Genomic DNA, 14819 nt, shown 5'->3' with positions numbered 1-14819 from the left:
CACAAGCCTGCGCAGCGTTCTTCCTTTTGTCGTAATAATATTGCAAAATATAGCGCAATTTTTCATTACTTTTTTCCATTTCCAAACGCAAACAACTTTCCAACCAATTTCGTTGTTTATACACTCAAAGTAACGCTCGAAGTGTAATCTTTCCAACGAGCGTTTAGTGGTGCCGCTGCGATCTGTGTTTCCTGAGTTATTTGCAATTGACGCCATCTATCGGGAAAAACGCCACGAACTTTTTCCCAGACCCAGACCCAATATATTAAACGATGTAAACGATATTAGTGTATTAAAGAGTATAGAGATGTGCTATTTAAGGAATGAACTAAATTAAGTTTAGTACTTTAGGACATTGGTTGACTTCATGCCACAACGTCATAATAAAGACAAAGGAAGACCCAACACGCTACTAATTAAGTTATATTACAATTATATTGTATTATAATTATATTAGGTGTACAAATGAATAATCCAAATTATTTTAAGCAGTTATGAAATCAATTTTAAATTGAATAGATTTTCCCGCTCTTTTGTGATTATGCAATGTTGACATATAGCTATTAAAAAGAACGTATGGTTTGGCGAAAGGCCAAACATAACTTTCAAAAGTATTCAGTTCAGTAAGTCGAAGATGACAACAGATAAGGTGCATGTCCGACACTGCATTCTTTACAAATTCCAACAAAGAAAAAATGCTGCAAGAGCGTGCGAATCGATTTGTTCCTTTCTCGGCGAAAGTGTTGTATCGTATGATGTGTGCGCATTTTGGTTTAAGCGGTATAAAAGCGGTAATTTCAGTCTAATCGACAAACAACGCACTGGAGGCCCTCGGAAGTCCGACAATGATGATTTGGAACAACTGCTCGCTGAGAATTCGACACAAACACAAAAAGAGCTTGCAGAACAGTTGGGAGTAACGCAGCAAATGATTTCCAAACGCCTACATGAGATAGGAAAGATCCAGAAAGAAGGAAAGTGGGTTCCGCATGAACTCACTGAATCCAACAAAATCAACGAGTGGCAGCGTATCTTTCTCTTCTCCATAAGCAGTGTCGAAAGTCTTTCTTGTGGAAAATTGTTACGGGCGATGAGAGATGGATACTCTATGACAATCCGAAACGCAGAAAGTCATGGGTAAATCCCGGCGAATCACCAAAATCGGTCGCAAAACCCAATCGCTTCGGAAAGAAGGTTCTTCTCTGTATTTGGTGGGATATCAAGGGCGTGCTTTATTATGAGTTGTTGGAACCGGGAGAAACAGTTACTGCGGACTGCTACCAACGTCAATTAATCTGCTTGAGTCGAGAATTGAAACGAAAACACCCGTATACTGGCAAGGGAGAACGTCCAGTGAAATTGTTGCATGACAACGCCAGGCCACACATTGCTTCCAATACAAAAGACACCATAATGAGTCTTGGCTGGGACGTCTTGCAACACCCGGCATATTCACCAGATATTGCTCCATCCGATTATCACTTGTTGCAGTCGATGCAACACGCCTTGTCCGATATGCACTTCCAATCAGTGGATGAGATTCGAAAATGGCTTGACGACTTTATCGTGTCCAAAGACGTAACATTTTTCCGAGATGGAATTCATCAGCTGCCTGAAAGATAGCTTATATAGTTATAGAAAGCAACGGCGAATACTTTGATTGAGCAATTTAATTTACTTTCTTTTAAAATAAATCTTGAATGTAGCTCAAAAAATTGGATTATTCATTTGTACACCTAATATTACAACTAATATTAAGATATTATTTTCTGATATTTTGATATTTTGACTATTTATTTATGAAAAATAATAAAATAAGATAATTTAGCTCATATAAGTAAATTTGCAACTTTTTTAATTCTTTTATTCCTAACACCAGTCAGCATCGATGTGAGGACTTGTACATATGAGTGCCGACTATAGCCGGCATCCACACAACGAGCTGTCGATACTAAACGTGATAAAACTTTAATTGACGCTCGGTATTTTTAACCGATTACGTAGCGCTTGTAGTAATTATTTTGATTTTGTAACGTTTCACAACGAATTAGAACAATGGCTTTTGTTTTTATGCGTTAGACAGTGTTATAAAAATATAGAATTTTCAATAAATGATTAAAAATAGTATTATGATAAAAACTTTATCGTATGTAGAAAAATGTGCCATAATAAAAATATATTCACCCGCAAAAAAACGGGCCACTAAATTTTAGAACAGTTTCTTGCATACAGGGTGTCCCATTTTAAGTATCCACCCCAAATATATCTCTTATTTTTGATTTTAGAGAAAAATGGTTCAGACTTGTTTTGTACGGTTTCATGGGGGCCATAAGATGGTACCATTGATTTGACCTTGAAGAGTCATTTGAATGTCACGTGAAGATTACCTCAACTTTTTTAGATGGCACCTCTTATGTTTTATTACATACTCTTATAGCTGACCTTGAGAGCTTCCCAAAACACTATAATCAAATGTTTTTTGGTGAAGTACTTTTCGAGTTATAAAGCTTCAAATTTACAAAATTTTGATAAAAATATAAAATATTTCGTTAAACATTCACTTTCCAATAGTCTTATCTTACATGATTCAACCAGTAAAAGCAAGATCCGAGCATGATCCAGCCAGTCAAGGCAAGATTCGAGTATGATCCAGCCAGTCAAGACGAAATCCTGTATTGCCTGATAATCAATGGACTGTAACAATTGTGAAAGTGCAATTGTTAATTCTTTTAATGAAACAAATATCAAGAGGCTTGTTTCAAATTTCTTACTTGGGCAACTGTCGGTATTTTGGCGAAGTCTCAGACAGACGCATATTATTATCCATTGAATTTTTTTTGATAAGACAAGAATTTTTGGTTTTTTAGCGCTTTTTTTCTTTATAATTATGGCTGTTTATCCATCAAATGAAATTGTGGACATGATTCGCATTTTGGGTGAGGCCAGGAATAATTACTCGGCAGCAGAAAGGCTTTATGCTGAAAGATTTCCCAACAGACGCCATCCTGATAGGAAAGTAATAAAAAGACTCTGCGACAGAGCTGAACAGGGTTTTCTTAGAAGAAACCGGAGGAAATCGGGCCCTGATGAAGTCACATTGACTGTTATAGGTGTCGTTGCTTTGAATCCTCAAATCTCTACGAGACAAATTGAGAGGCAATACGGTATATCTAAATCAATAGCCAATCGTGTGCTCAAGCTCAACAAGTTTCACCCATATCACATTCATCTAACTTAGCAATTGGAAGAGAGGGACTACCAACGCCGTGTACGTCTTTGTAACTGGGCTCGAGATCAAATCCAACAAAATCCCCGGTTCATTGCTGATACGCTTTTTTCTGATGAAGCCACGTTTTGTAATAGAGGAGGCGTTAATACATATAACTGCCATTATTATTCAGATGCTAATCCACATTGGCAGAGAAGCCAAGAGTTCCAACGGCAGTGGTCCATCAACGTTTGGGCAGGCATCCTGGGATATGTTATTGTTGGTTCATATCATTTTGAAGAAAATCGCAATGCGGCAATCTATCTAAGATTTCTTCAAGATGACCTGCCTAACCTCTTGAGACAATGATTTACTCAGACGAATGTGGTTCCAACAAGATGGAGCACCGGCTCATAGATCTCGAGCTGTTACACAATATTTAAACAATAGATTCCCAAATAGGTGGATTGGTATGGGCAGCCGAGTTCAAGAATGGCCCCCAAGATCACGGGACTTGACACCCCTAGATTTTTATTTCTGGGGCTACATTAGAGATATAGTTTATTCGCAAAAGCCTACAACCGTTGAAAATATGAAAAACCGGATCAGACAGGCTTGCAGAAATATTGATGTAGGTGTCCTTGAAAAAGTTAGAGACGACTTTCACCATAGACTAGAGCTATGCATACAAGTAAATGGCCAAGGTTTTGAACACTTTAAATAATTGTACACAAAAGAAGATCTTGCCTTGACTGGTTGGATCATGCTCGGATCTTGCCTTGACTGGCTGGATCATGCTCGGATATTGCCTTGACTGGCTGGATCATGCTCGGATCTTGCCTTGACTGGTTGGATCATGTAAGATAAGATTATCGGAAAGTGAATGTTTTACGAAATATTTTATATTTTTATCAAAATTTTGTAAATTTGAAGCTTTATAACTCGAAAAGTACTTCACCAAAGAACATTCGATTATAGTGATTATAGTATATGTTTTGGGAAGCTCTCAAGGTCAGCTATAAGAATATGGAATAAAACATAAGAGGTTCCATCTAAAGAAGTTGAGGTAACCTTCATGTGACCTTCAAATGACTCTTCATGGTCAATTCAATGGTACCATCTTATGCCCCCCTTGAAACAATACAAAACGTGTCTAAACCATTTTTCTCTAAAATCAAAAATAAGAGAGATATTTGGGGTGGACACTTAAAATGGGACACCCTGTATAAATATTTTTTTACTTTAAATTTTTTTATTCCACTATTATGATTTTTTACATTTTGATACCATATTTGAATTCATCGACCTCAAAAACCTGTAAATACTCACTTTCATGAAAATCTTATTATTTTCATAATTTTAACCTGCCACGTTGGGTCCGCCATTTTGAATCTCAAAATTTTGATATCAAATTCGGATTCAGCGACCCCAAAAACATATAGGTTCCCACTTTCATTAAAATCCGATTATTTTTATAATTTTGACTCACCATGTTGTATCCACCATTTTGAATTTCGAAATTTTGATATCAAATTCGGATTCAGAGACTCCAAAAACATATAGATTCCCACCTTTATGCAAAAAACAATAGTTTTAGTTTTTTTCTTCGATGCGTGTATACACGTCATCCACACTGGTGGCACGACTTTTTCATGCGGCTATACACGTCATCCACAGTCAAGGGGTTAAGTAGGGTCTAGGTAGCATCAGTGGATCAGGAGTACAGTGAATATTTCGTTTTGAGTGGAAGACATGAACTGATATTGTTGTCTTTTTTTTACAAAGCATATCCGACGTGGAAACTCGTATTAGTTTATTACGCGCGTACGCGACAAACACGCATTTCAGGAGACAATTTTGTGTTTCTTCACGTCAAAATTTCTATCTAAGGTGAGACTTTTCTGTTTATTTTTCGGTACAGAAGTATTAAATAACAATTTTTCTCCATTTCTATTCTAATTTATGTTTATTTATAGTCATTTTACGATCATAACGATTAGTAAATAAGGTCATGGTTTGACAGTTTGAAAAAAAGGAGAGTGAATAAACAGTGGATCAACGACTTCCAGTACACAGTGGATCTCAATCCACTGTGTACCCGAGTCGGAATTTTGATCCTACTTTCGATCTCAATATTACGCCTACTTACCTTCTTTATTTTTCTTCGTTCATTTGAGTAAACACAGTTTACCGTCTTTTTTATTTAACTTAATTATTAGTTTTTTTTGTATTGTTATATACTTTACAGTTTACAATACTTTACAGTTTACAAGCTGGAAGTGCCTTAATTTCGACAATTTAATTTGAAATTTTCATTGGAAATTTTATTCTTTATTTTTAAGTTGATATGAATATGTTATATGATAAGGTAGAAGTGCCTTAATTTCGAAAGTGTAATTTGAAATTTTAATTAGAAATGTTTATTTTTAGTTTTAAGTCGATATGAATGTGATATGATATCGATATGAATATGATATGCTAAAGCTAGAAGATGCCTTAATTTCAAAAATGTAATTTGAAATTTTAATAAGAAATGTTCTGTTTTAGTTTTAAGTCGATATGAATGTGATGTGATATCGATATGTGATATGATAAAACTAGAAATGCTTTAATTTCGATAATTGAATTTTAAATTTTAATTGGAAATGTTATTTTTTAGTTTAAAGTAGATATCAATATGTTATATGATCATTACTTGCTGTTTGTAAGACTGAAGATTGTCAAAAGACTGACTTGATTTTAAATAAATAATATTATTTTTATTGAAATTTGGGTCATTATTGCCGGTATTTATATTTTGATTCACTGTAGACAAAGGCAATTCACTGTATACTGCGGCATGATTCACTGGGGTATACACAGTCTGTCCCAGATACGATGAGACTGGTTCCATCAAAGTTTAGGGTTTTTGTTGTCCTCTTGCTCTCTCGTCGATTGCAAGTGGAGGGTAGGTTCCTAAATCAACCTAGGCGTGTTCTTTTCCTTTGGTCTCTTTATTGCGCACGTGCCTGCCAGTCGCAGAGCACGTGAATCACAGATGTGGCGTATGCGCCTCGAAGGTATAAAAAACAATTTCTGCGCTCGCACGACATACGAGTCACAGCGGGACTTGTATATGTGTGTGGGCAGACCGGAGCTGACGCACCTGCCTGCCTGCTCTCGCGCACACGCGACCGTGTGTAAAAATCGTGGTATCACACAAGACAATGGAAGAATAATCAATGCTATGAAGTAGCGATTATATATCCGTGCGCTCTGTGAGCGCTTCCAACGGTTACTAATTCCGTTGCTCTTTTCCCCGCACGAGTGAGACTTGCGTGCGCTCTATAGCGCCGCACGGAAAACGGATGCGTGCGCCTTGGTGAACTCAAAGTACCTACAGGTACTCCCCCCTCAGTGCCTCTCTAGGCAGAGAGGTACGAAACTTTTTTCCTCTTCGTGTATGTTTTGATTTGTGGCGCGGACGAAGTGGACGGACGCGGATCATTTGTTTGCGGCTGTTCGGAGCCGTTATCCTCCAGTACTGTGAACGCGGGTTTTAGCGACTCTGTTGATAAAGTTTTTTCCTCACCATTGATGTCCGAGGAATATGCGGTCTGTTATGCGCCTGATTACTCGGTGAGGACCCGAATACGGCGGATCGAGCGGCCGGCGAACAGAGTCAATGCGACGGAAGACGTGCGAACAAGTGTATAAATCTCGGAAAACGAACGGTTTCGCGTTTGTGTGATGAACTGTTGCCGTTGGACGGATCTTACGAATACATTCGCGGAATTTTTCTAAAAATATAAATGGATCAGCCGGTGGATCCTCATGAACAAAAAATTCACCCGGTAACTGTAGTGTTGTGCCGAAGAGAAGCTCTGCTGGAGACGCTTGCAGATCCTCCTTCACGCATGCTCTTAGGCCAAGAAGAATGGTTGGTAAGATGTCCGGCCACGGTGTTGGTGCATGGCATCTCAGCGCTGCCTTCAGGGTGCGATGCCAGCGTTCGATGAGTCCGTTCGCTTGTGGATGATACGGCGTAGTGCGAATCCGAGTTGCGCCAATTAGTCGCGCTAATGACTGGAAGAGTGCAGATTCAAATTGCGTTCCCTGATCTGTGATGATCGTCAGTGGAGTTCCAAAGTTGCATATCCAGTGATTGAAGAGAGCGGATGTTACAATGTCTGCTTCAATGTTCGGTAGTGGAACTGCAACTGGCCATCTGGAAAAACGATCTATGATTGTGAGGCAATAGCGGTTACCTCGTACAGGCGGTAGCTATATCAGGTCCAAATGGATGTGATTGAATCGGTTGTCCGCTGCTTCGATATATTCAGGCTGTGGTTTGTTGTGTCTGCTTTTGATCGCTGGCACGGTAAACACTCGCGTGCCCAGCGAGAAACATCTTGGTTGATGCCTGGCCAGATGAATTTCTGTTTGATGCACTTCAGCGTTGAGCGAGCGCTCGGATGAGCCGGACCATGGATGACGTCGAATGCCTTGCGTCGAAGTGGTTGTGGTAGGTACGATCGTACGATGCCCATCGAGACATCACACCAGATGTCTTCTTCCTCGATTCGAAGGTAGTTCAGCTCGAGCGACGTGGATCTTACGATGTCTGCGAGTTCTGGATCTGCTTCCTGCGCGTTTGCAATGATTTCCACTGAGAGTGTGCTTGGCATCTCAATTGCGCTGATCCTGGAGAGCATGTCTGCAACCACGTTGTTTTCGCCTCTCACATGGACTATGTTCGTGGTGAACTGCGAGATGTAGTCCAGTTGTCTCAGCTGGCGTGGCGAGCTCTTTTCTGCCTTCCTGCTAAAAGTGTATGTTAGCGGTCGGTGGTCTGTCCGTACCTGGAATACTCTTCCTTCAAGTATGTGTCTGAAGAATTTGACGGCAGCGAAGCTCTCAGCAAGAAGCTCTCGGTCATATGTACTTCTGCTCGGTCGGAGAGAGTTTCCGCGAGAAGAATCCAAGCGGCTGCCAGTGTCCGTCTATCTACTGCTCGAGTGACGCGCCTATAGCGGAGTCAGCACCATCGGTCGTCAGTGTGAGAGGTGCATCCGGAGCGAGGAAGGCTGAGTGTGTGGCAGCTATCAATGCGTCCTTGCATTTCTGGAATGCAGCTTCTGTCTCCGCTGTCCAGGGAATCTCTCGCTTGTCCCTCTTCCTCGCATCCTTCAGGTGTCTCGTTAGCGGAGCTTGCTGTTGAGCGGCATTCGGCAATACTCGACGGTAATAGTTTACCCTCCCCAAGAAGCGGCTTAGATCTGCGATGGTCTTGGGTTTTGGGAACTGTTGAATGGCTGTTACCCTGTCGAGTGGTGGTTTAAGTCCAGTCTGTGAGACGGTGTAGCCGAGATAACGCACAGAATCCTGTCCAAAGAAGGATTTGGTCGCATGGACTGGAAGGTTGTTCTCCTGGAGCACTCTGAGAACGGCATCGAGATGTTGAAGGTATTCTTCATGACTGTCTGAGAAGACGACGATGTCATCCACGTAGCATGCAGCAAAGTTGATCCCGCGCAGTATATTGTTCATGTGCCGTTGGAACGTTTGCGTGGCATTTCGGAGTCCAGGCGGCATGCCTAAGAATTCAAACAGGCCGAAAGGTGTCGTGACAGTGGTTTTGGGGACGTCCTCCGGTGCAACAGGAATTTGGTGATACGCTCGGATTAGGTCTAGCGTGGAAAATACCTTTTTCCCATGCAACTGTTGCAGGATGTCCTCTATTCATGGAATCGGATATCTGTCTGGAAAAGTTTGAGAATTCAGACGCCGATAATCACCTGTTGTGCGCCAGCCACCTTGGTTTTTCTGCACCATGTGTATCGAACTCACCCATTGACTGCGTGAAGGTTGCACGACCCCGAGATGCAAGAGAAGGTCGAAGTCTGCCTTGGCGGCTGCCAATTTGTCACCTAAAAGTCGTCGTGGACGCTCGAACACTGGAGGTCCTGTGGTTTCTATGTGATGTGCGATCCCGTCAAAGCGGATCTCTGAAGGAATTGGCCTTGGTGCGAAGACTTCAGCGTGCGAGTCCAGTAGTGTGGCATATGCCTCTCGGTGTGGTGAGTTCGGAAGATTGTGCTGGCTGGTTGCGGAGACACTAAAAATGGTTGTCTCACATATCTGACCCTGTGTGGCAAGGCTGGTTTTTGGATCCACAAGGCATTGTAGAGAAAGATCGATGATTAGACCGTAGTGTGAGAAAAAATTAGCTCCGATGATCGCTGAGTTCACATCAGCAATGATAAACGACCATTTTAATGCGCGGCGAAGTCCGAGATCGAGGGTGAACGGCTGCTGGTCAAATGTGCAGATGGCTGATGAATTGGCGGCGAATAGTTGTAGCTCAGTAGGAGTGAGCTTCCTGTGCACGCACTTCCGAGGAATCAGCGAAACAACGGATCCAGAGTCGACCAAGAACCTAATGTTCGTGGTCCTGTCAAAAACGTGGAGTCTTTTCTCACTAGGCGCTGCTATGCTGTCGCCGATTGCCTGTGTCGACGTCAGTTTCCCGCGCCATTTGCATTAGTGGCTTGGAGTGTAAAGCTGTACGGCTGCTGGCATCGTTTCGCAGCAGCACCGAAGCGGCGGTGGTAATAGCACCACTGACTGGTTCGTTGCTGAGTGTGGCTGTTACGAGAGCGCGACCTGGAACGTATACGTTGACGCTGGGTGGGCTGTCCTTGGTGGACAACAGCAGGCAGCAGGCGTTCAAGCAGAGTCGTCAGGTGTGCGACGGACTGTTGCATGGTGGTTACTGCTTCTCCTAACCGCTGAATGGTTTGGGTGTCGGCAGAGGCTGCAGCTCTCAGTCTACCTGGTGACGGTGAATGTGGTGCAGCAACTGCAAGAACTTGAGATGTAGAAGAGCCTTCCATGAGCTCGTCTGCAACTGTTGAGAGGTCCTCTAAGCAGGTTGTCCGAAGGATCTTGAGGACTCGCTGTATCCCGAGTGGTAGAAGTGCCAGCCAGCGCACTCGCAGGATGTCCTGTGACACTCGGTCGCCTGTAAGCGTCCTCATGTGACGAAGGAGTTGCGAGGGCTTGCGGTTGCTAAGCTCCAAGTCTGTGAGTAGACGGTGGAGCTGCTTGTCTGCAGAATCTGCGAAACGTGCAAGTAACTGCGTTTTTAAAGTGACATACTTGTCAATGACAGGTGATGATGCCAGGATGTCCGCTATTTCCTGAATTGTTTCAGAGTCGAGTGCACCGATGACAAGGTGATATTTGCCGTCATCAGAGCGGATACGATGTATCTGAAGTAGTGATTCTATTTGAGCGAACCACAGAGCTGGCTGTTGTTTCCAAAACGGTGGAATTTTACACGCTGTGATAGACTCGATGACATTGTCGCTGAACGGAGGCCCCATGTCAATGAGCGGCTCCAATTGGAATGCACTCCTGTGAGGTAGTTTGATGTGGCTTGGCCCTGCCGGTGTGACGGGTGGCTACTCCGGTCCCTTGGACGGAGGGGTGTGATGTAGCGACATGGTGTCTCTGTTCGGATTCACGGAGTGAATACGATTGTACGCAGTTTTTTTTCTCGAGGCACTAATAACAATTGCGTGTGCGGCTGTCGCGATGCAAACAGACGCGAAAAAGTGTGTAGCACTTGATTAAAATTTTTACCGTTGTGGAACTGCACGTGTCACACTCACGATGACTGCATGCGCAGAGCAAAGTCTCAGCCAATCAGAGTCCGTCACGCATGCGCCGATGATCACCACGCGCATAGCACCGATTCTCCGACCAATCAGAATTTGTCACGCATGCGCCGATAGTCACTACGCGCACAGCACCGAGTCTCCGACCAATCATAGCTCGATTCTGCCTTTCATCGAAGCGAAGCTGTCCGATGGCGGCGGAATCACCCGATGCGGACAAATGTTTCCAATTTTTGGGAAGTTTGAATTTTCACCGGTCGGTAAGGTGACCTCAGCCAAAAGGTCCGTTGGAATAGGCACAATGACTCTTTCTTCTTCCGTTGCACTGCGAATCTTGTCCGGTTACCAATTTAGGTGTCGGGGTCACCAATTTAGGTGTCGGGGTCACCAATTTAGGTGTCGGGGTCACCAATTTAGGTGTCAGGGTCGCCAATTTAGGTGTCGGGGTCACCAATTTAGGATTTTTGTTGTCCTCTTGCTCTCTCGTCGATTGCAAGTGGAGGGTAGGTTCCTAAATCAACCTAGGCGTGTTCTTCTCCTTCGGTCTCTTTATAGCGCACGTGCCTGCCAGTCGCAGAGCACGTGAATCACAGATGTGGCGTATGTGCCTCGAAGGTAAAACAATTTCTGCGCTCGCACGACATACGAGTCACAGCGGGACTTGTATGTGTGTGTGGGCAGACCGGAGCCGATGCACCTGCCTGCCTGCTCTCGCACACACGCGATCGCGTGTAAAAATCGCGGTATCACACAAGACAATGGAAGAATAATCAAAGCTATGAAGTAGCGATTATATATCCGTGCGCTCTGTGAGCGCTTCCAACGGTTACTAATTCCGTTGCTCTTTTTCCCCGCACGAGTGAGACTTGTGCGCGCTCTATAGCGCTGCACGGAAAACGGATGCGTGCGCCTTGGGGAACTCAAAGTCCCCACAAAAGTTCTTAGCGCAGCGACATCTATGAGTGAATGATGGTAGGTAAATGTTCTACCCTTCATCTACTTAACCTCAAAATTTGAGTGAGTTCGGTTGATATTTCACTGTGGTTTGACATTTTATGTAAAGTCACTTTGTGTACGTTGGTCGAAAAACCAACATGGAACAAAGAGCGAATATTAAATTCTGTTTTAAATTGGGTAAAAGTGGTGCAGAAACGTACCAAACGCTAAAAAATGTGTACGGGGATGAATGCATGTCCCGTGCACAGGTTTTTCGTTGGTTTGGCCGATTCCGTGACGGTCGTGAGGACCTTGCAGACGATGACCGAGCACCGCCGCCAAAAACCACTTGCAATGAAGAAAACATTGAGAAAGTCAAAGAAATTCTTCGAAGCGATCGCTGTGTGTCTGCGAGACTCATCGAAGAGGAAACTGGGATACCGAAAAGCACAGTCTATCGAATTTGACCGAAGATTTGGGCAAACGGAAGGTCTGTGCGCGCTTCGTGCCACACACTCTGACGGACGACCAAAAACTTGGAGAGTTCAGCATTGCAAAGACATGTTAAAAATGTCCTGAAGGAATCCGGCAAGCATGTCAGCCATTGTAACTGGTGATGAAACGTGGTGTTTTCAATACGAGCTAAAAACAAAACGTCAGAATGCGGCATGGAAGTCACCAGAAGAGCCAAAAGAGAAAAAATTACGCTTTCAGAAGAGCAAAATCAAAACAATGCTGACCGTTTTCTTCGATTCAAAGGGAATTGTTCACAGTGAATTCGTTCCAGAAGGTCAGACAGTGAACGCAGAATATTATCTGGGAGTTCTACAATGATTGTGGGCCAGAATTCGACGAGTTCGACCGGAATATCGAGAGCCAGGCAGTTGGTTTTTGTTGCACGATAATGCACCATCGCACAAAGCCATCATGGTACGTGAATTCTTGACCAAAAAAGGCATCATTGTTATCGATCATCCACCGTATTCACCTGATTTGGTTCCGTGCGACTTCTGGCTATTTCCCAAACTAAAATTGGCGATGAAAGGAAATCGTTTCGATACCATCCTGGTCATCCAAACGACTTTGACCGCCATACTAAAGGCCATTCCAGCCGATGAGTATAAAAAATGTTTCGAAAAATTTGTTAAACGTTTCCAGCGCTGTATTGACTCAGAAGGAAACTATTTTGAATAAACAAGAATAAAAAATCAAAATAATAAACGCTTTGTATTTTTTTTAGACCAGTCTTATTGGCTCTGGGACAGACTGTGTATATCCCAGTGTACATAGTGGCTATTTCCCACTTTCAAAAACAAATTATAATTTCGTTGTAATTCGCATTTGTAAGAAATTCTTCTATATAAAAAGAAAGTTTAATGTCTAAAGAATAATATTGATATGCTTTGAACATTTTTGGACATTTCTTTACAAAGACGTAATCTTTAGAAATTTAGATGATTCACTGATTCACCTTGACCCTGTGTTATATATCTTTATTCTGTTATTTTTGAAATATACGTTATACTAAACAAAAAATGTATCAGCTGCATTTAATAAATTTCATAAAGTTTTAATGGTAGCTACTTATTTTTGATTTTCATTATATATCGGTAATTTTGATAACATATGTTAAGATCAATGTTGTTGAAGCTATATTCCACTGCATACTTCAAGATATTATTGATAATAGTGTGATTGATTTATTTATTGATATAAATGCGAATTACGATTCTAATCAAGAATTATATGTATATATACGTATTTCTTATTACACTTTTATAATAAATATTAAAAATATTATACCGGTTATTTTTCTTCCCCAATTAGAACCATAACATAGATTTGACATTGATTTGACGTCGAAATGGTCGACGAACCGTTGAATCAGCGTTAATTCAACCCTCATCGACGTTGAATTAATCGCTGTAAAATTTTCCCGGTAACTTATCCATTTAAGTTTCGCACGTTACATCATCGGTGACGCCTTCAGCCGTTAACAAGCCTAAGGTATTCCCAAACTTTGCATACTAATTAACCGTGCGTTTATCTGCCCTCTTTATCTCATGCTTGAGGACCTCTTCCTATTCAGGACGATTCTACTTTTTGTTTTATTTTGTGCTACTTGGTGCGCTGATTAAATATTCTTTTATCCCGTACCTGTCCCTACCTTCGTCTTTCGCCCCCTTTAATCATTTTATCGACAAGTACAAGCGCTGGTGATGCAAGCGATATTATTCTAGCTTTTGTATTTTCATTTTGCTAGAATATCACTAAAACTCTTGTATATAATAGTACTTAATGCTGCGTTATAGTATATTATGCATATAATGTACTTAACATATTATAATATGTTTACTGTACATAATATAATATAATATACATTATATAACTTATATTAACACATTACTCAATAAGTTTGTAGGATGACATATAAATGGCGCTACTATTGACAAATCCATATAACTTTTAGGAAGTACTAACGTTCAAATGATACGTGTCAAAATTTCATGACAATCGCACGTTTAGTTCACAAGTTACCGTGGTTCAAAGTAGGTATCGCGTTTGCTCACAGTCAATCAAAAACAGCAACGCGTCGACGATGCAGCGGGCTGTTTGGAGCTGTTTCAGCACAATAAAAAGGATTTTTTGATGCGGTATGTGACAATAGATGAAACATGGATCCATCATTACACTCCAGAGTCAAATCGGCAGTCAGTTGAGTGGACAGCAACCGGCGAAACTCGCCCAAAGCCGAAACTGAAGCCTATTTTGAGGCCAAAAATAAATCGTTCTACAAAAAAGCTATCGAAATGTTAGAGAAGCGTTGGAATCAATGTATCACTCTTGAAGGAGACTATGTAGATGAATAAAGTCAAATTTTGCCTAAAAGTTGATGTTTTATTAGTCATCCTACGAACTTATTGAATGATGTGTTATATACATTATGTAACTTTAAAATGTACTACATAATGTAATGAATACAATACAGTATGATAATGTTCATTTATATATAT

General features: G+C 41.7%; 1 protein-coding gene across 1 annotated transcript; it reads right to left on the bottom strand.

Moving 5' to 3' along the window:
• Positions 1-6612: 6612 nt before the first annotated feature.
• Positions 6613-8126, bottom strand: LOC112589896 (uncharacterized). The gene is made up of 4 exons (XM_025304782.1): positions 8050-8126; positions 7640-8008; positions 6967-7415; positions 6613-6755 (listed from the first exon to the last, which is right to left on the bottom strand). Exons 1-4 carry the CDS (start codon positions 8124-8126, stop codon positions 6613-6615), a joined length of 1038 nt encoding a protein of 345 aa, XP_025160567.1.
• Positions 8127-14819: the final 6693 nt, after the last annotated feature.

Source organism: Harpegnathos saltator, unplaced genomic scaffold (genome assembly GCF_003227715.2).
Source record: "Harpegnathos saltator strain DR-91 unplaced genomic scaffold, Hsal_v8.6 scaffold65, whole genome shotgun sequence".
NCBI classification, from domain to species: domain Eukaryota; kingdom Metazoa; phylum Arthropoda; class Insecta; order Hymenoptera; family Formicidae; genus Harpegnathos; species Harpegnathos saltator.
Note: the sequence above shows the minus strand (reverse complement) of the source record. Positions and strands in the feature narration are given on the sequence as shown.

Coding starts and splice junctions, on each gene's coding strand:
- LOC112589896 (XM_025304782.1), bottom strand. CDS start 8,126: ATGACCGAGAGCTTCTTGCTGAGAGCTTCGCTGCCGTCAAATTCTTCA. Junction 7,416..7,639: donor AGCGCTCGCTCAACGCTGAA/GTGCATCAAACA, acceptor TCGTTTTTCCAG/ATGGCCAGTTGCAGTTCCAC. Junction 6,756..6,966: donor AAAATTCCGCGAATGTATTC/GTAAGATCCGTC, acceptor CTTTATCAACAG/AGTCGCTAAAACCCGCGTTC.